At 40.0% G+C, this 22111-nt stretch overlaps 1 protein-coding gene across 3 annotated transcripts; it reads right to left on the bottom strand.

Moving 5' to 3' along the window:
- Positions 1–754: 754 nt before the first annotated feature.
- Positions 755–20325, bottom strand: ildr2 (immunoglobulin-like domain containing receptor 2). 3 transcript variants are annotated; one of them, XM_040005691.1, is made up of 9 exons: positions 20051–20325; positions 15714–16043; positions 14771–14890; positions 10013–10069; positions 8957–9103; positions 8672–8836; positions 4665–4869; positions 3211–3877; positions 755–1298 (listed from the first exon to the last, which is right to left on the bottom strand). In XM_040005691.1, exons 1-9 carry the CDS (start codon positions 20088–20090, stop codon positions 1263–1265), a joined length of 1767 nt encoding a protein of 588 aa, XP_039861625.1. In that variant the 5' UTR covers positions 20091–20325; the 3' UTR covers positions 755–1262. The 3 variants fall into 3 exon arrangements, with proteins under 3 accessions (XP_039861625.1, XP_039861626.1, XP_039861627.1); XM_040005692.1 differs by having other exon boundaries at positions 4665–4866; positions 20051–20320; XM_040005693.1 differs by lacking the exon at positions 10013–10069.
- Between the last annotated feature and the right edge of the window lie 1786 nt (positions 20326–22111).

The raw sequence follows: 22111 nt of genomic DNA, 5'->3' as shown, positions 1-22111 counted from the left end.
TGAAGCGGGTGCCAGTGCTGTGGATCTTGACAAAAATGGTAGAAATCAACCATGTGTTTGAGTTTGACTCGCTGTACAGAACCATCTGGAGAACATCTGGCTTAATTTTTCAGCATGACAATGATCTCAAACACGCCGCAAATGCAGTAAAAGCATACCTCAATAGAAAAACACTATCAGTCATGGCTTGGCATCCTCAGAAATCGAACCTCAACGTTACTGAAGCAGTGTGGGATCACCTTGACAGAGAACAGAATAAAAGACAGCCAAAGAAGAAGAAGCTTTAGATGTCCTTCGAGAAGCCTGGAGAACGATTGCTGACGACTGCTTAAAGAAATGAAAAGAAAGTTTGTCTAAGAGAGTTCAGGCTGTGGTGAAGAAAAACGTTGACTTTGGAGATTATAAGAATTGTACATACTCTGTTTTGTCATTTATGTTTGCACATTTCATTAAATCACTGCTCCTGTTTCCCATTTTTCCTAGCAATATATAAAGACAAGTTATTCATTATGTAAATAAACCAACCCCAACTCCAACTCCAATCCTTTGACTGGTTTAAATGAGTCAAAGTTCAACAGGATGCGCCAAAAATCTGATGTCAGTATTACAAACAGCAGTTTCCCTTTAAAATGATCAGACATACCTGTTGTGTTTCTGAAGACTTTGCCATTTTGGGTTGGGAGTGTTTTTTTCAGTATTCTCCGTTATTTTACAGAGCAAAGACTAAACTGACTAACCAAAAGAAAGAGGAGACTATAGCAAAGTTTTCTTTATTTAAAAAGTTATTAAGCAGTGCAATTGCAATCTGTAGTACAAATTCAAGGCGCAGGATTTCCAGGAACACAGGTAACAACAGACAAAGGCAAAAATACAAAGTAAACCTGAGCTGCAGAGTAGTAGAGAAGTATGGAGGCTGAAGGCTGCTTGGTTGCTGTTCTAAAATTTTTGAATAACAAAAAAATAAAATACAAAATCTGTCCTTGGCACCAGTGTGAGTCCAGTTACATCGTTGAAATACAAAGTAAGACAAATTAAAAAACAAACAAACAAATAAAATATGATATGCATGTACAAAAACACAAATATTAAATCCACTTTTTCCTCAGGATTCATTACTGACGTTTTTCAGTGATGTTATTTCAGTGAGATGAGCCTGACTTGCTGTGGTTGGAGCTGTAACAGTTAGCATCTCCTACGCAGCTGCAGGACAGTTTTAATGCACAGGCTGGCAGCGCTGTGCTGGGTCCAGGCTGGAGACCCTGTCACACTATGAGTGAGTCCCTGCTCAGTGCAGTGCTCTGTTAGGGAAACATACCAAGAGCAACATATTAGGAACTTCACTTTCATGCTCATGCAGGGTTAGCACAGCCTGGGGACAGAGCTTTGTAACCATGCACAGAAATCATGCAATACTGCAGTGGTTGCCACCTTGCTCATAGAGGAAGAAAGACTTTGGGATATTTAGAAAGCCAGAAAGCCTGTGTGTAATGGTTGCATGCTAGGCTGTGTTATAGAGGAATAATGCGCTTTCATTCATTATCAAAAATTAGGTTAGAAAAGCCACTGCTACATAAAGTCGTGTAGAAACAACACAAAATGATTTAGTGTTGACACCACAAATCTAAAATCCACAATACATATTATGTACATAACACTGAGAGACATTATTAAAGATATATAAAAGATATTAAAGGACAAGGCAGATGTTTTTTTTCTCTATATTTCTTACTGTCAACAAATCTCATGTAAGGCTCAAACCAGCAGTGTTAGTTTACGCACACAGTGCTTCTGTAAACATTGAAACCAGCTTTAGCAGATTTTGGGAAAGCATAGCTTATAACATTTATCGGCTATTTTGTTTTATAAACCAGCTCAAAAGCTTGTTAACACAAATATATAATCACAGGGAAGCAACTCACTGATTTAAATGACTTTAAACATTGCGTGATAGTGTTTCTTGCTTTAACCTAATAGGAAGGTAACAGTAACTCATATAATGTTTGGTTACAACCAAGGTATACAGAAGAGCCTTTCTGAAAACGCTACACATTGAACCTTGAAGCAGATCAACTGCAACAGCCACTCTTGTCAGCTAAGAACAGGAAACTGAGGCTACAACTCACACGTGCTCACTAAAATTGGACGGAGAAAACGTTGTCTTGAATGATGAATCTTCATTTCTGATGCGACATTCAGATGGCAGAGATGGAATTTGTTGTAAATATAAAAAGACAGATCTATCCTGGTTTATATCAACAGTTCAGGACATGGTGGTGGTCCAGTGGTGTGGGGAATGTTTTCTTGGCACACTTGAAGAGCATTATTTAAATGCTACAGTCTACCTGACTGTGTATTGTTGCTGACCATGTCCATCTTTTTATGGCCACTTTGCACATCTTCTGATGGGTGCTTCAGAAGTGTATAGTGGAATATTGTTTTTAAATCTATATAACAGATAAACAGCTGAATGCTTATTTATACAGCAGTCAGCCTTGAAGTTACATAATAGGTCAACCGGACAGTTGTTTCCAACCATGTGATAAAAGCAAGTGAGTTGCACCCTTTTAGCTCAGTTTTGGTCTCCACCAAGTCTTGAGGGATATACTTGGTTGTCTGTTTCATAACTGCTCCACTTACTATGAAAGAAAGTGTGCTAACTCTACTGCTTTAGTACTGAACATATAACAGTATGTGTGTGGACTATAAAATAATAAGAGTGATCTGAAAAACAATAAAACACTGACCTGATTGCAGAGCTGTGGGCTACTACAAAGCTACTGCTAATTAATTGGGGGTTTGTCCATGAATCCGTTTCAGTACGGAATGACCTGGAAACAAACAATAGGTCCCAACTGGACTCCAATTATATCAATATATAAAGTTCACCTGGAAACATTTTTACTTACTATTTTTTTTTCATAGCATCATGATGGTGAATATGGGATTAAGTCAGGATGAACGATAGTTTTTAAACTACATAAACCTTTTGAGGACATTAATTGACAGAAAGGAATAATTCATGACTTGATTACACAGACAGTTGTTTCTAGACTGACACATTGCTGGTTTTATGCTTTTTACAGTATTTGCTGACAGTAAGACGAAAACAGGATATCACCAGATTTGTCCTGCAACAGTTTACAGGATTTCAAGGCTCTTTTTCCTGAAGAACAGAAGAGGAAGTCCTTGTTCCTGCTATAAGTAACTCACCAGATTTCTGCTCCTTTCTCTCTCCTCTCTGCCCCCTTGCAGTGTGTGGGACATTCCCTGGTTGGGGCGGGTGTAAGAGAAGGGCTTCATGGCTGCCTCTGTGGTCCTGTACCTCTCTGATCTGGGAGGTTCTGCTGTGCGGTACCGCTCTGTAGTTTGGTCAGCCCTGCGGTATCTCTCAGCCTCGAGCTCAGAGTACGGAGGCAAAGAGTCCTCATCTTCTGGGCGGTTGCTAGGTGAACGGCTGTAATAACTATCGCTGCCCTTTCCTCTGGAGCTGCCTTTAGAGGGAGTGTCACTGTCCTCGTCCATCCTCCCAGCACCTCTGTCCCTTCCCCGGCCCCTCGTTTTACTCTCAAGCATGCTGTTGAGCAAGGTGTCATCATAGGCTCTGCTTTGGGGCAGTCGAGACGGGCGATCACTGTCCCACGTGTCCCTTCTCTTTTGCAGTACTGGTGATGGGCTGCGGCGCCCCCAACCATCATGTTCATTTCTATAGGAGCGCCTGGGAGGGCTGTAATCCCGCTCATAAGGCCGGTCTGATGGCGCACCCCGACGTCCATGTGTGCTATAAGACCGAGCGAATTCCTCCAGCTCATCCAGAGAGCCCGTGCGCCCTCTTCTGCCCAACGTCTTTCTCTGCAGGTTCTCCGATCGGCAGTTCCACCTACAGCGAGAAGCAGCCCACGCTATACATGTTAATAACAGAACAAACAAAACTGGAGAAAACATTTATCTCACCAAGCAGCAACCTCCAGGGCTGACAAATGAAGCCAATTTAGAAAACCCTTGTAGACTCCCATGTTAGCTACTTTTAGCTGATCCCTTATTCTCAATGGGTCACTACAGCGGGATGCTCTGCACGTTTGACAGAGGAATTTGTGTCTCCTCCCAGGATCAAACCAGGGATCTTTCATTTGTTGGGCAAAAGTGTAAACCACTACACTAAAAGCCATTACTGCAGACAATGTTTACATCCTGGTTTAATTTTGCTTTTTAACAGCTCTTTCAACAATTTTTTAAAATGGTAATTACCTGTATTAACGTTCTATTCATGAACAGTTTTGGTGAGAGAAAATAGTCGTAGAGTAACACGTCACTTTCAGGAGGTTTACATTTGGACTGCTTTTACTTACAAAGGGGAAAAAAACGTGCAGCCACGTTTGCTGCAGGTGATGCAGTGAAGTACATTGAACAGTGGATCAATTATAATTTATTGTTTCTACTGGCAAAATTACATTCCTTAGCAATAATTTGTGGTTGACAAAAAAGTATTTCAGCCATTTTTTATGGTGTTATTGTGTTTTGCCTGTGAATATCTTTGGATTCACTTTGTTTCAAGCAACATAAAGACGTCACCATGACACATCTACTGTCAAATGTTTTCTGGCATTAAACAGTAAACACAACAACCTGATAGAAACTCTTCAGAGTGAAGCATCTCTCCACCTTACCTGCGGTCCAGTTCATCATCTGAGTGGTTAATTCTGTCTTGTCTGAGTCTTCGGCTTTGTGTAGGTGGAGCTGCTCTCCGCACCGACAGGTCATCGAGGTCTGCGATAGGTGGAAGTGCTTTCATCTGGACCGCTTGAAAGGTGTTTCTGAAGTCTGTAGTCCCTCCATCATGAAGCGAGCTGAGCTCTGATACGCTCCTGGCTGCTGGGACAGACACATCACTAACATGATATTTGCTGTTTATACTAATAAAGTCATTTTGAATGAACAGCGGGCGGTATAAAGGTATGAATGCATTCAAGGAAGAATAGGATCAGATGATGTTTTTTATTTTTCTAATTAAAAAAAGAATCATTAGGGAACAAATTAATTAACATTAATATGACAAATGCACGATCTGTCTTTGTTATTACTATTATTATTATTATGAACACAGGAACTGCAGTGTATCCCAGACATTCCACAGTGATGCCATTAATGCTCCATACATGTCTTTTAAATGCTCCCAGAAATGCTTTGGTAGATCTGTTTATGAAAACTGCACAGGCTGTCTCACAAACTTAAAATACTACATTTGATTATCTGTACGAACTGTTGTACTTGAAGCTGAATGATAGACACACTCCTCGAGAGACTCCGTAAAGAGATCGCAAAGATTTCGATTTTGCTGACAAATATTCTCCACTTTTACCCACTGAAGTGTATAAAACACAGTACTTGTATTTGTGCACACTAAACTGAGTGAGCACAGCAGGGCAAACCATGACACTTACTCCCCGAGATGTCCTGATATAGAGCATCAACAACTGGGGATGGGCAACATTCTGGTGTTTCAAATTATATCCTTCCATTTTAATTCTCTCAGTGATTTTCAGATTGTTAACACCGTCATCATTTGGATATGGTGGGCCTGTGGTTTTTAGATTAGGATGTGATGTGCTCATATTTCCAGCCTCTATGTGGGATTCAGCTGATCTATTTTGTACAATTGTGAAAAATAATCTACACCTTCTTTAGATTATTAAGGTTATAAATTTCAGGACAATGTAAAAAAAACTAATCTGGTCCTTCTCAGGTTCTAAAATTACCTCAGATGAACAACAACACGTGACATATTACACTGTATTGTTATTTATTTAGCAAAAAACTAACCCATAAAGCAGAGCAGTTTGTGAGAAAAATATGTACACCCTTACTGCCTCCGTAGTCATTAACAGTGCATCGTTCCACCGTGAGAAAGATTATTTACAAATTTAATCTTCCCAAGTGGCCTTTCCAGCAAATTCACCCTAAATTCACACTGCTCAGACCCTCTCGCTCTACAGGCCCCAGTCAGCATGTTAAACGTTAGAAGTCCAGACTGTAGAATTAGAAACAGACTGAACAAGTATGACATGCTTGGACGGGCTGCCAGGTACAAGCATCTTCTCTCTAAAAGCAATATTCTTGTGGAAAGGTTTGGAAAATTGCTTCTAAATAAACCTCTAGACTTTTAGAACAATGTTCTTTGTACACATGATGCCATGGTACTGGGACTTTACCCAGCCTTTTTTTATTCTTTCCTTTATAATGATGATTTAAGTTCAAGTTTATACAGATTTAGTCTTGAGTTTTATTCATTTATGTTTATGTTTACTTGTATTTCCAGGTTTTGGTTTCTTATCTTTGAGGCTCATCTTGAGTGTTTGTCTCATCGCTGTGTCTTGCGTGTGAGTCTGTTTGTGTCATTTGTGTTTACGTCTCCCTCGCTCAATGTGTGTCTCGCTCCCTCTGTTCCCTGTACCTAGTCAGTCCGCGTCATAGTGTGTGTTTCTCGTACTTCCTGTTTTACTTTGATAGTCTCCAGTATTGTCTGCAACATGTTTTGTCCCCTGTCTCGTCAATTAGATTAGGTCCAGCTGTGTTCCCCAGGTGTTTCCTCTTCGCCCTGATTCCCTCTTGTGTGTATATATTGTCTGTGTCTCCCTCTGTCCAGTGTTGTGATCTCCCTCCATGCTGTGTGTTCTGCCTGTCAGTTTAGTTTCTAGTTTCTCCCAGTTTGGTTTCATGTCCTTTGTATTTCCAGCAATACAGCTGAGTTTTGAGCTCAGTCCTGCTTGAGAGTCTGCATTTTGGCTTTTCAATCCTGCCTGCCTCATACAGCCTTTATGACAGACGGAACCAAAGCGGAGTTGTCTGGCTTTAAAGCGTCACGTTTGGAGAAAAGCAAATCAACATATATCAGCACAAACACCTCATAGCAGCTGTGAAGCACTCTGGTGGAGAGGTGGTAATTTTTCACTTGGTTGCAGTGACAATGATGGGAATATTACAAAGGAAATTCTACACAGACAGGCTGTTTTTTTTTTTTTTGGCTTTAGCTGAGTCGACAAAACCTAAACCCCACGTTGGAGATAACAGGTATCATGATGGTGGATTTCTCTGTAACGCCTCTGTGTGCACTCCCATAAAAAGGGGCGTTTCACAGATCATAAAACTCACTCCTACACAAAACAATCCCTGTGAGTGTCACTTACTCCAGACAGAGACATTATCAGATAATAATGACTACTCAACTCATCTGTTAAGTACGGCTTAACAAATTACATATTTCCCCAGAAGAGTCTTTATTCCACTTGAACCATGCAGCAAAATAAAAGAATCTGTTAAAATGACAATTTTAAGCCAAAACTCTGAACATAACCTGGTTCTAACCAGACTATATGTTCAGTATACGTTACCATGGTGATTTAGCAAGGTAGAAAAAGAGACACAGACAACTATGATTTGACAAAGCTGAGAAAAGAAGATGTGCTTCACATATTTTCACATGACTGTGTGTTTTCAAACTCATGAAAAAGCATGACTCCACAAGTTAACCTTGCAATTTGTGAATGAGAAAAAAGGGACAGATGTTGTTTTTTTCAAATATGAAAGGATTAGACGGCAACTAGTAAGATTTAATTCCCACAAACCATGCACATAAAGCACGTACATACATATAAACACACACACTGCCACACAGATTAAAGAAACTAGCCTAATCTGTGCAGGCTTACATTTGAATGCTGCCATCTTGCTGCGCGGAAACTGAGCCAGCTCCTTCTCTATGTAGTACAGAACTTTTATTGAGTCCTGGGCTGGACTGGCTTTGAGCCGGTAACCACTGCGCACTGTGAATGTCAACACACACACACACACACACACACCTATAGATAGATTGAGAAAAACAAAACCATGCAAGGACGCACGCAAACACTCTTGAGTGTGCAAAGTATACGAGACAAAACAACCTTACGTGTTAATAACGGATTAAATTCAAAAAAAGGAAAAAGAGAAGAACATTTCTTCAGACATTTCAGACATTCAGACTTTTCACTGTAGAGACAAGGATGATGGATGAAATGAAGGTTAGTCGTGTCAGTGTTTGATGAAGAGAAAAAGGCAGCTGTCACTGACGTTTCTATGTAAGACTATAAATAACGTTAATTACACCACTTGTTCAAATAGTCCTCAGAGAAGGTTTTAGAGCTCAAAAGCAGTGATAAAGAAGAGTGAATACTGAGCTCGTCAATATTGTTTTTGCCTCTCCAAAAGCGTTAAAAACAGTTATTGAACTTTCAACACTAGAACCGCTGATCCCAGTCATTTTGACCCCATCCTCCAACAGTACCAGCAAAGAAGTCATTTCCAAAGAAATCAGTTAAGTTGTTCAATTTCATCTATTTTTTGAATAATAATAATAATAATAATAATAATAATAGCAGTAAGATTTGACAAAGTATTTAATCGGTTTTGGGGTTTTAATAATTTTGATTATTTTATTACAAATCACAAAGGTGAAATTAGAATTTTAAAATCCATCAATAAACTATGAGCACAATAAACAACACGTAACTACCATATGCAAATATTAAATATATATTGCATACAGGCGGCCTATAACTTATTTTGAAATTTTACCTGTAAAATTACAAAATAATTCTCATCTTTCAGGAACCATTTGAATTCTTCCTCTACTACTCACCTCCAGACAGGTTATTCTCCACTGAGGGGATCAAGTTGATCTTTGTGTCCGTGTAAGAGGAAGAGGCCACAGGGACCACAGTAGGTATACCAGGAATGTAATAGGGATACACAGGGACCTGAGCAGCAGGCTGTCTGCTCTTTGCCATCTTCCCCGCTTCATACACTGCATAAACAACACACTTTCATTGTTGATGTTAAAGAACGGGGATATTCAATTAAAAAAAGGACATTCATTTTTTTAAAGAGGATGCAGGACAGTCATTGGGTTGTTTGTGTTACTCACGGTGTCGTGGGCAGCAGCAGGTGTCAGGGCAGCAGCAGCAGCGGACGTAGCAGCAGCAGGAGTGAGGACAGCACTGGCACCAGCAGATCCCCAACAACAGCAGGAGCAAGATGCTGCCCAGGACTACAGATCCCACAAACGCCCATTCTGATTTACATACATACAAAAAAAAGGTAACAGTCAATGATTAAACACTCTGAACAGTGATTTAACATCACTACACCAAAGTGAGAGGTTCAACCAGTGGAGGTCAGCAAAACCAAGATTTTCACATAACAGTCATATCTAGCGGTAACTAGATGCAACTGAAATATGGCCACAACCATTAAAATAAGTCAGGCTGGGCCAAACTCAAAAGGATTTTTGCAGTTTGTGACAAAAGCTCAATATCACTAACGTTACGTTAAAGAAAAAAAATGAAGCTGAGTGAAGAAATTCAGCTAAAGGGCTGAAAATTGTTCTCCGAAGTTCACAGTCTTTTTTGAAATGTCTTTGTTTATTTCAGATCTCAGCATTTGAATTGCTGAAATGTTATAACTGACAAAGATTTTGGACAAAAAAATAAACTCTGTTTTTTCTATTAAAAAAAGCTGATGTTTGGCGCTCTCCTCCACTGATGTACAACAGACCCCTACAAACAGGAAACTTTAGGGGACATCAAAGGAAATCAGAGTTACTATTATCCGTTCTCACATCTTTGAACCATCCAAACCATAACAACAGACTTCCTCAGGGTGTGCCAAGAGTCAAAATCCACTCACTAACAACACATTTCCCCTGTGAAATTTGAAATCATAACTGGAGGTAAACAATAACAACTACAACTCTGTGAATTTGGCTTCATGTAGCTTCACTAACTAACTGTGTTCATATCGGGCGTAGAAGCTCCAGCTACAAGGCTGTCATGTTTATTCAGTCAAATTTCTAACAAGTGAATGTACATTTGTTAGTCAAAGAGAGTTTTATCTGGTCAGTTGGAATTAGAAACATCAGGAGGCAATAGAAAAGCTGGAAAATGCCAGGCAGAGAGACAGACATGCAGCGTAGGGACCGTACCTGGCATAATCTCCAAATCAAACTCAGGGAGTAGATCTTGCTGCTCACCTGTCCTGCCTGCAGAGAGAGGGAGAGGACAGGTGAAGGCCGGCAGAGGAAGCGGGAAGCGGGAGTCAAAAGGTCAGGCAAATTAGCAAATTTGGCAGAAGGCAGATGATTAATGGTCATGCACTATTTGGGGAATGAAAGTTTAAGTATGAAAAAATGGGTCTGCATCTAGAAAATATCAAACTTATCAATGAAGACGTTTGTTGTTGACCATGCTGTCTGTGACAAACTGAAATGTCTATTAGATGGACTCCCGTGACATGTGGTTCACATGTTCACATCCCAAAAGTTTGACCCTTTTTGATCTGGAGGTCCATTTACTTCCCATTTGTACCACCAGGATGTTTTATATAGATAATAACTAGGGGTGCAACAATACATGTATCTGTATTGAACCGTTCGATACAGTGCTTTCGGTACGCATATGTATTGAACGATACAAAATTTTAAATTTATTTGGTCAACTTTTCTTCTGACGATGCCGTCTGTGTTGAGGGCTCAGTGGATCTGCGTTCAAGCGCAGATCCACTGAGCGCCACCCATATGCATTCACTCAAGTTAGCATGGCAACTGCCTCAACTCTACCCGAAATTGAACCTCCTCCACCGTCATTCAGATCTGGAGTTTGGAACTATTTTGGTTTTGATGTGAAGAATGACTCTACTTAAGCGCATCGTGGACAAAAGTACAACAGTATGTCGGATGTGCCACGCAATGCTCAATTAAATTGGTGGGAACACAACGAATATGACTGCACATTTACGCCGACATCACGCTAGTGCAAAGACAAGTGGAAGCAGACAAAAACAACAACAAGCACGCATGCTGCAAACTTTACCCGACTCAATTAGACAGCCGTTAGAACATGAAAGAGATAGAGAGGGCAATCGCTACTTTTATTGCTGTCGACAAAATAGCTTTTATTTTGGAAAGAGCCATATATCTGTAATAAACTATCTTTTCCACATATTAGTGATTTCTCCATCAGATACATTTTTTTTTGTTATTTTGTTGTTTCAGCAACATTTAATTTAAAAACTGTACTTTTGAGTTAAAAGAAATATTTATAATTTTAATAACTTGACATGAAATTTTTTTTTGTATCGAAAAAATATCGAACCGTGACACCAAAGTATCGAAACGAACTGAACCGTGAATTTTGTGTATCGTTGCACCCCTAATAATAACATAAAATTCATTGTTCCCAGAGATCCCTCTCTGATCTCTTGAACTACAATATGACCCACGTGCCAGACAGCAAGAGGTAGACTAACAAAAAGCAAGCCTTTATTAGCTGCTGGCAAATTAATAGGTATAGTTGAACTGAGACTAAAGGAAACACAAAATAAAAAGGGCCACAAGGAGGCTAAGCTAAGAGAAACTGCCAAACACCAACACAGAGTCTAAAAGGTGATTATAGCAAATACAAAGGACAAAGGAAGACAGGACTATTTATACACTGGGGGCTGATTGGAACAAGACACGGGTAAAGCCAATCAGGATAATCACAAAGGAGCCAGTAAAACCTGACATGAAAGAAAACCAACCTTCAAAGAAATCAGGAAAAAACACAAGAGACAATTACACTGCAACACAAAAACTAACACTAACAAGATGTCAGATGAAAGGGAGCACAGGAGGGCAAAGGCACTAACCAGAAAGATGAGACAGAGGGAGCAACAGATAGGGATCCCAAAAGGTTGATTCTCTTCATCTGCACAATAACAGTAAATTTGCACAATAACTGAAACAAGGCCCAGTTATTGTGCAAATGTACTGTTTATAAGGTTGGGGAAACCTGAAGTCAGCTGAGACGGAAGAAGTCACTTGGATGAGTGAGGAAACGTTTCTCCCACTGAAAACGCTACGTCCAGATGAACAGAATCAACCTTTTGGGATTTACTTACCTGGATGATTGAGCATGCATCAAGACAACAGATAGGGAAACACAGAGGGAACTAAACACACAAAAAAGCTAAATAAAATAAAGTAAAACTATTAAAGCCTTTTTCTTTGATGCCATGCACAGTCAACGTGTCTCAGCGTTAACATTAAAACTGCACACTGTTAACTGAATGCTGTTAATCATTTTACTTGCATGCAGACACCCAAACACATGCAAGCAATTGAGACGTGAGAGGCGACAGACAGGGAGGTTTGGAAACTGGGACACTGACGGCACCAGGACAACAATTTACCGCGCAAGCTCGTCAAAACAAGGTCATGCAAGTCGCGCTGCTGTGAAACAATGTGCCTGTTGTGCTCAATATGTATGACATAAAGGTCAAAATCAGAACAAAAATTCAAGGAAATTACTCGCTGAATACAGAAAGGGATCAGCAACAGGTGTGCAGGAGTCAGCTACGGATGTTTTTAATGTGCTTATTATGAGGTCTGAAAACACTGATTACAGTAAAGACTGGTTACTGTCTGACATGGCAACATTGGTAGACTAAACAACCCCTGGTACTGAGGCTGCAGAGTGTGCTGAGTAAGCGCTTATTAAGGAGTGGGGAAAAAAACAGCCTTGCTACCTTGGCCCTGCCTCACTTGCCTGCATACCATCCGTAACCTGAGAGAGCTGAGGAGCTGTGCAGCTCCGAGAGGGAGGGGAGGTCGACGAGTAAGAAATGGAGGAGTGCATGAGAAGATTTTGCAAGGCAAAAGGGAGGGAAGGGGAGTGAGTGTGAAAGAGAACTGAGTAAATGTTATCAGCGTTCAAGGTGCTGGTGAGCAAAAGAACACGCAAAGAATGTTTTTTTGATCATGTGCTTTCATATTTGAACTGTAGCCTAAATATGGAGTTAGAGCCAAGCAGCAGTTTTGTAGTAACGCTGGTGAAGAAAGTTGAATATAAGTACCAGAAACTTTTAAAAACAACCAGTTTGGCACAGAAAAAGTTTTACACACTTTCTAATTCTAACTTCAAAATTACAACATGCACAAGCTAAGAAGTTCAGCACTAAAGCCAAATGAGTCTTGTTATTCTCACACGTTTAAGCCCCTTCTTCTCTCCTGGGAGAAGACTGTAATCAGATTAGTGCTAAACTAAAGAGGGCTACATGAATAAGCAGACTTCATAAGCATCAGGCTGGCCTAACATAAAGGGAGAAAACCAGTTTGAGTAACTAACAGATCACACCATCAGTTATTTTTTTAAGTGTTTTAGTCGTATTTATTTCATATCACAAGCAAAACAAACAACCAAGTAGACTTTTTGATCCTGGAAGTGCAGCGCAACAGCAACATCAAAGCACCATGCTGTGTTCCTGTATAAGTCAGAAGTTGGAATTCCAAAGTTACAAGTCGGAATTTGAATCTGGAACACCTCCTCACCTCAGAAAGTCGGAGCAGTCCCATCAACCCTGAGCTAACAATCCTGTTTTCCCTGGCTTTTTCTGGAACTTGCTAACTCAGGAGTGACATCACTCCCGACTTCCTGTATTCCAGTTTCGAGGTATCTGGAATGTTGCTTCAGATATATTCATTCACACAGTTAGGGTTCATAGGCAACAGACCAAAGAAACCAATCCTATCAACCAGGAAGAGTTGGCTAATCTCTCTGATGTCACAGTTGGGAAGTTTATCCAACAAAAGAAGGATGCTATTATTAGTTGTTCGATAATATCCTCATATCTACATGTGCATGTCTACATGTGCACGACTTCTACTGCCATCCTCTGCTCTATGTTTCACTCTGTGTGTTTGCCTTTTAGCTCCTTGTGTGTGATGGTGAAACAGACACATGCAGAGCGAAGGAGCGGAGAGACAGGACGAGTGAAGTTAACATTACTGTTACTATAAGCAGTAAAAGTGAGCGCTAATTCATCTGAATGATTTGTGTTGGCAGTTAGCACTTAGCTGTTGTCCCATGAGCACAAGCTACTGTGGATTTTTTAAAGTGCTTTGAACGCTCCACCAAAACAGCAGCCTCCAGATATTTTGGCATTGTGTGTGAGAACTACTAAGTAAAGCTTGAAAAAGTTAAGGGATAGGAAGGGGAGGGACAGCAGGAAAGGGGAGGAATTAATTTACATATCCCACACTGTACATGCTAATTGAGGCAAAAGGCTCAGCTTTTGCTGATATGAAGGGAATATTTTCATCTAACTGTATTGAATACATCAATGCTTGGAGGGGGACCGTTAACAAGCTCTTGTTTGGTCTGAAAATACATATTACCAAGTTCAACATCTTATAGTCTTATAGTCTTTTAAACAAAAAGACAATCTTACGTAGTGAAAATGCTACTTCAAGATTTACAGTAAGTCATGACTCTCTGATCTTAGTGCTGAAGTGTTGGCAGTTTAGTGAAGATTTGGGAGGTGTGTATAATGATTAACCAGTGATACTCCCCAATGAGCAAACGCCACACAGACAAACACGCTCGCTGTTGTTCAGCTGAAGCTCCCCTGCAGTCTTTGAGCCTCCTGACATACTGTGTAACTGACCTGAGATGTAACGGCTCCACACCGGCTCTCTAAAGCGTGCGATCGGCTAAAGAATAGAGTCCGTTACGGAGGATCGAGGGCATGTAAAGAGGGAAACACCATTTAGCTGTCTCCATGGAAACCGTAGTAAGGGCACTCGGGAATGCAGCACAATTAAGAGACCACTTCTAAAACCTTTACCAACAACGTGCAGGAAACAACTCCCAAACAAACAAACAAACAAACAGAAAAATATAGGTTAACTTTCTCGCATGCTTACCGAGCACCAGTAATTCCACCTGATCCTCGTTCTTCCCCTCCAGATCATTAGCGATCACAACTTTGCAGAAATACACCCCGCTGTCGCCCCACTGCAGCTCCCCAATACGCAGGTCTGCTTCTGCACAGATTACAAAACAAGGACAAAGATAATATTTCTACATATTTACAAACATTAATATGTCAAATAGCACAACGTGTTCACAAAGCAAACTTTTCAATGCTGCATTTTTAAAATTCAAGCGGAATCATTTAACACTGACGCCACCCAATAAGACTGTGGCCCAAAATTTGAGGACTATGAACTGGAACTCTTTTAAGATCGATGACATGCTATTGATTGTTCAGTGGGAAGTGAGAGTATTTTCCCGGTTATGCTTGTCTCTTTGTTAGAATTATAAATCAAAAAGTCTGAATTCATCTAAAGATCCAAAAGTTGTAATTCACGTTTGGACTCAATCCTGAAAAAGGGGAGGGAGAATGTCATGTCTTGACAAAAACATGTTCAGTTGAAATGCGAGGAAGTGTAAGTCATGTTCTTAACAAAACACCACAAACTATCTGGATGTGAAGAAAATTTGTTAAGAGTCCTGAAGTCAGCTGTTTGTTTTTAATGTCAGTAATGAAAAAAATACTGCCAAACATAAAGAAAGTCATTATCGGTCTACATGTATTTCCTTTGGCCTTTATTGTTATTGGATTTTGTGACAACAGGAGGGCGTTGTTGACACATTTAAATGGCAGACGTGTTTTGTCCTGATAAGAAGCCCACATATGAATGGGCGCGAGGGCGGGGGCCTCTGTGTGGTACCGCCATTCTTGTAGGACTGGAGCAGAAGAGATTTATTTATAAAAAACCCCGTCAGCTCTGACTCATGTGTGACGATCAAACAGCTGCAGAGTCTTTCACCTTATTTCACTGAGGATAAAAGTGGCGACATTACTGTTTATGATGCTGATGTCTCTGCCTTTGTAGTGCTCAGCCAGCGTCATGGAGGCTCCCTGGGACGATGCCACTACCCGAACTGTGCGGGTGTTGTCAGAGCACTCCAGGTGGGACTTGGGTCCCAGCGCTGAGGTCTTGATGCCCAGGGTCTCCGAAAGGGAGAAGGACTCCTGCATGTGGTCTCGACAGTAGGACTTGTACCACCACTGCACCACCGGGAGCTGGACGGAGGACGTCTGGTACTGACACGAGAGGACCACGGACTGGAAGAGGATTGCATACTGCTTTTCCTTCTGCACTGAGACATGCACACTGTCACACACGCACACTGATGGACACATACAAGCAAAAAGAATAAAGCACAGGTGCTTTTGTTAATCTACTAAAAATGGACATATCAGTTCAGTTTGACTATTAAGTCATGCAAATGGTAAACATGCACGATGCTAACTTAAGCAAGTCAGTTCCACCTATTCTGCAGAATGAAATACAGAGTTTACAGACTCATTTTTTAGTCCAACCAATATAAGCGCCAGATCTGAAAACACACTACAAGCATTAAAATCCGTCCCATTTAAACAAAATTAAACCTTTAACATATTTGTTAATCAATAAATTATGTAACAACAATGAGAGGAGCCAATATGTTTAATGTCGGAACTGATTTGCATCAATTTTACTTGGTTAGTAAGTCAAAGATCTGATTAGGCTTTACACCACTACTTAGTTGCGATTTTATTATTAACTTTTTAACTACAGCTAAACTACAGTCTTTAACAAAACTTACCTTTAAATCTTAATGAGCTATAGTAGACAGCTTTACTGTCCACTACTTGGTCATTTTGAAGGCTGCAGCTTTGTTGCTGTTAAATGATAATGTGACCTTTGTGTTATTGGGGGTGGGGTCACTCTGCCCCCCTCAACTGACTTCTTTCTAGTCAGTTATTGCAGCTCAAGCTCAAGTTAATTATTCTCTGAACAGTCTCTGCTTTGGCAGCAATCTCAGTAAGTAGTACAGCTAAGGGTGCTGATTTTGGAGTGCATGTGTCTATGCAAGTGAAACTTTGGGAAGTGTCTTTGGAACGATCAGCACGTGAAGCTAGTTTGCTTGTAATCATGGATACTAGATCATGAAGAAGATGTGAGTGGGAGTGCAAATGGTGTGTCTCTGTGCTAGTCCTGTGATAAACTGGCAATCGCACCCCTCGCCCCATTGGAGCTGGGATAGGGTCCCACCCTCTTGTAAGCCTTAATTGGCTGAAAAAGATGGATGGATGGATGAATCATGATGAATAATGAATTAGCTTGTCTATCCTTAAACTGTGTAGCCTGTCTAGGTTTTCAGAGGATGAGTTTATTGCCTCCTGTAGCACTCTTTTAAATACACATATAATGCATCTTACTGCGAATTTCAGTTTATAACCTGTGTTTTGTGGACACTGCACATCAGCTGCCTGTCCATTTCACATGCTCTGAAGCCGACCCTGTAATAATTTGCTCTCTGTCATCAAACTTCAGGTGAAGGAAAAGACTGCATAACTAACGGAAGGTGATAAACTGGCAGGTGAGTCTAGATAAGAAAAGTTTGAAAACAGTAAAATGATGCAAGTGGCAACTTTATGAGCAGAGCAGCAGCTGCATCTCATCTTTATCTGTACAGATGACTGATGATGACTCTGTACTTCAGAGAAACTGTCATTACCATCCTATCAAAACCAAAAGAAAGACAGGAGGAGAGATTAAGTGCGTGGGGGTCCACTATTGCTCGGTGCTGGGGTCAGGAAGGTTAAATTCCAGTGTGTGTGGGGGGCTGGGGAGATCTAGGGAGAGGCAGGGGGTTGTCATCATAGAAGGAGGGGGGTGGAGCAGTCTGATGGGGATTTTCTGGTAGTCATATTAGCTCTAGGTGGGGCAGGAACTCAACTCTAAACATGTCCCAGAAGACAGGAAATCAAAACAAAACCAAGTCCACCAGCCTGCATCTCTCAGGGTCAGTAAGAGGAGAATACACACTGTGTTTAGACATTTATCTCAAATGAGCACCTCTACAGCATTCTTCTGAAAAGACATCAAGTTTCCCTATTTCCAGGCAACAGTTAGGACTGCGAATAACTATTCTTCCCCCAGAAGGGAGACCCAAGGTAGAGGAATGTCATCACTGCTGGGCTTTTATTTGTCTGTCTGTATGTCAGCGGGATTACGCAAAAACTACCAGGCTTAATTCCAGAAAAATTGGTGAGGTGGAGGAAAGAAAGAGCTCGTTGCATTCGGGTGTGGATCTACACCACATTCTTTGAAAAGGATGTGTTATCCGAGTAATTGATTTTGTCTGTGAATCCCAGGAAAAGGGTTATAAAGTCAAGCTGCTGTGTTTTCTTTTTTTCTGACATGTCCAACAATCCAAAACTCAAAGAAATTCAATTAAGAATAAGAAGAAGTTACTTTCAGTTGCTGCCTTGTTAATAAGGAGTTGCCACATATTTGATCTGGCACATTTCTTTTACACCAGATGCCTTTCCTTACACAATCCCAGAGGGATTTGGGTCTCGGGATCTTTCAATTGTTGAGTTAATGTGTAAACGACTACACCATGAAGCCAGAAAAATATTGGTATATAAGCAGCAAATCTTTCCATTTAGAAGCTTAAACCAGAATGAATAAATCAACAGAAAAAAAATCAACAATAATTTTAATAACTAATTTATTAGTTAGTCATAAATTTTCCTGGTTTTCTCCAAATGCACTAACATGGAGCTAAAAATAAGCTGAAACAAAGAGTTACGGATATGACACTGATTACATCTTAGTCAACTTCTCCATTAAATGACTAATCAGCATGCTGAAGCTTTGTCAGCTTTGTGTTTTTAACATTAAGTTGAGGCCAGCTGGTCGACGTCATCAGCTTACTTCTTCCTCTGATACACTTTAACTGCACAAACAGGAGGAAGGGTCACCAAGCTCCTAAATTCCTGCCACAGAAAGCTGTGGTCTTCCCTTTATTTCTTTTTTTCATGGACCAGTCCATTGTTAGGGCTTCCCCTCTCCTGTCCCACTTGAGCAACTGAGAGGGGGAGGAGGTCGCAGACTCCCAGCCAATGGGAGTGTCAGGCCTTCCTCCAGCTGGATGTGAACAGACCAATTAAGCACAAGAGATTTAAATCAAACCGTTAGCCGATGAACTGGAATTCATGAATATCATGAGTTTGAGGTGAGAGGAGTGAGGACTGCTGTAACTGCTGACATGCATCATGATTACACCTGTTAACCAATGTTTACTGTCTGCCGTGACTCACTGTAGGTTAATGACTGGGTTTCAGAGGCAGCAGACAGTCACACCCTCACCACCTGCATACAGTGGAAAGGCCTCAACACATAAAGGAACATAAAGGCCTCAATTAAAGATTAGATGCCAGTTTAAACCGGCGTGAGCACAGTATGTGGTCGCAAATGTTTCCCAGGTCAAAGCCCTGCTCTTGGAAGCAGCACGTTTCCTGAGCAGTCAGACTTTTCCTCTCCAAAGCTGTCACATTTCCTGCCTTTACTTTGCGATACATTCCTTCACATTGACTCATTAGCCCAACAAAAAGTGATAAGGATGAATATAGCCACTGCAGTTTCACAAAACACTCACAATGTTCACAACAAGTGACGTGAAGAGCGCATTCTTCACAGATGCACCATCAACAGTACATTTCCAGCCTTCCTGTTTTTTTGGTACCCTTAAATATACACACTTATATATATAAATTATATAGTGGCCTTATATTTACATTTTGTATAACTAATCGGTCTGACTAATAAAGTGATAGTGAAACAGATCACTTGTGTTATTCTATAACTCAGATGAGTTTCTTAATATAAATAACAAAGACATGCATCATTTTCTTGTATTTTAGATTCCGAAAACAAACAGAAGTGCCTTTTTTCAAGCACATCTACCTGAAAACAGCTAAAATACATGTAGTATTTATTATTGTACTCCAAAAAAGTACTTTTATAAAAAAACACTACAGCACAAAGAAGTGCCTGTAATAGCAAAGCTATAACCCACAAATCAGTAAAACATCTTAGGACCACAACATACGATCGAAACAGCATTAAATACCAGAAAATAATTACTTGGGTTGCTCTATAAATGTTAATGGAGCAAACCATCGCTGTAACTGAGAATCTATTTCTCTTTATTCACTCAAATAAAACAAAAAGAAGCCTTTACTGAGTCCCGTGTAGCCCCTGGGTCTGGGATAAGCACCGAGTTTACATGGGATCAACCTGTTGCGCTTTAGCCGTAAAGAAAACACATTTTAACGTTTTACTTTAGAAGGTAAGACCTACCTGAGGCTCCCAAAAAAATAGCCAGCCGGTAAACGTTCATTATATTGTCCGTTTTTATACTAACGAGTAGTTTAACCGTTTGTTGGTCATGTCGTTTTCCGCTAACTGCGTCTGCTGCAAACCGGACTCTGACTGCGTCTAACGGGACTGTACCACTTCTCAGGGAGGTGAGGCTCAGCACAAACACCGCACCGCTCTCAGACAACTTCAGCCTAAAATTTCGGCACAAAAACAGCGTATGTCATAAGTGTCTCGGTTGCAGGATAATTTTGGCTCCTGCATTAGGTTGATTAGAAGTGTCTGCAGGGGCGATTCTAGGCTCAAACTTTTAGGGTGGCTCAGCCCCAATCATAATACATGCAGTGCCCTACAATTAAGATTAATGGAATATGCTGCTTGCAAACATATTCAACCCTTTTCACCTTAGAGAATCTCAGTTCGATTATATACACATTACAATGGTACTTGCAAAAGCAAGTTTGTATCACCTATTTAACGTCAGATTTGACATCAGATTGACAGTTTTTCAATGCTTAAGTTATCAAACCTAAAGCAAAGGCTTAATCATGTTGATCAGAATTTACCAAAGCAAGTTGAAGAACTACTTTTAGTGCATAGTATCGGATGTTAATCACATTACTGTAATCGCGTTACATTTTTCAGTAATGCAATAATGTAACTGTTATTGTACTAAATTAAGTAATTACATTACAGTTACCATTATGTCTTTTTTCAATTTCAAAAGTTCTTTAGTTATCTGAACACTATGTGGATAGAAAGAAAAAAAACATCAAACCTTTATGTTTCTTCTTCTTCCTGCAAACTTCCACAACAGTCACCTGATTTCAGTTTGTGTGCCGCTGAAGGAAAACGGTGTGGTTTGGTGTGATCTGGTGTGGTCTGCAACATTTCTGGAGGGGAGATATGGATATTGTTTATTAATTAATTTATTTATTTATTGATCAAAATACTGATCACGGCATATGACGGCAAAATGCAAATGCATCCAGGACAGAAATAATCACAAAAAGTCCAAAGAATGAGAATTATGTCACTGGCAACACCGTTAGACCCACCATACAAATCACTTGGTTTCTTAAGCCCAACAAAGGCAGATGAAGCAATAAAATGACTCAACTTTGAATGTGTGAATACAATAGGGTCTAGAGAGTCACATTGATCTCCAGCATCACAGGATGCTGTAGCTGAAAGACCTGGTCAGTATTTTTGCTTTGGTTTAAAATAGCTTTTATAGCTATGAGCTATTATGTGTACACACAAAGCCTTGAGAAATAAACCTTTTTTTAACCAACCACTCGGCAGGGCCAGACATATGCAATAAGGAAGTACACAATATCAATGTTTTCTGTGTATACTTGATTTTATTTAGTGTTGCATAAACACATGTAATATTAAGATGCACAAGCTCAATTTGTGAACAAAAAAAGCCATCCCACAGTATATAGTTTGCTAATGATTTTATTTTCTGACACAATGCAAGAGTTGAGCAAAACAGTCGAATCACAATTTTTTGGTTTCATATAACACCATAAAACAGCCTTTTTAGTTTAAAATAATGAACAAGAAGAAACAACAAATTAGTAATTTTTGTTAGAAAAATAGCTAACAACATACACTTTCATCTCAAGCATAAAAAGGAGCTGAACTCAAAAATACAAAAAGAACACATTTTGCATTGTGAAAAGAAAGTAAAAAAAATGCACGAACTGACAAGTTCGTGGCAGTAAATAATGGCAGTAAATGTATCAATAACAACAAACTAACATTTATGATAAATTTGAACATGGGGTTCAAGGATTAATCAAACTTTTTGTGAAAATTAACACTAATACATTTGTTATATAGGCCATGTTCACAGCAAACCAATGTCCTTCAAGAAAATCTGATCATGTGATGGTGTATTACAGCAAAGTTGTGTAAAACAAACTTACTGAAATTGGTTCGGCCACGGAGTTAGCAGTAAGGTCTAAAGTTACAGTTAATACAGAAAACTAATGGAATCAAATTATGTTTTCTTTTTCTTTTGTTTTTGTTTTTTTT

This window comes from Simochromis diagramma, unplaced genomic scaffold, assembly GCF_900408965.1.
Source record: "Simochromis diagramma unplaced genomic scaffold, fSimDia1.1 OVJJ01000501.1, whole genome shotgun sequence".
Lineage (NCBI taxonomy): Eukaryota > Metazoa > Chordata > Actinopteri > Cichliformes > Cichlidae > Simochromis > Simochromis diagramma.
This window is presented reverse-complemented; position numbering and strand designations above follow the sequence as displayed.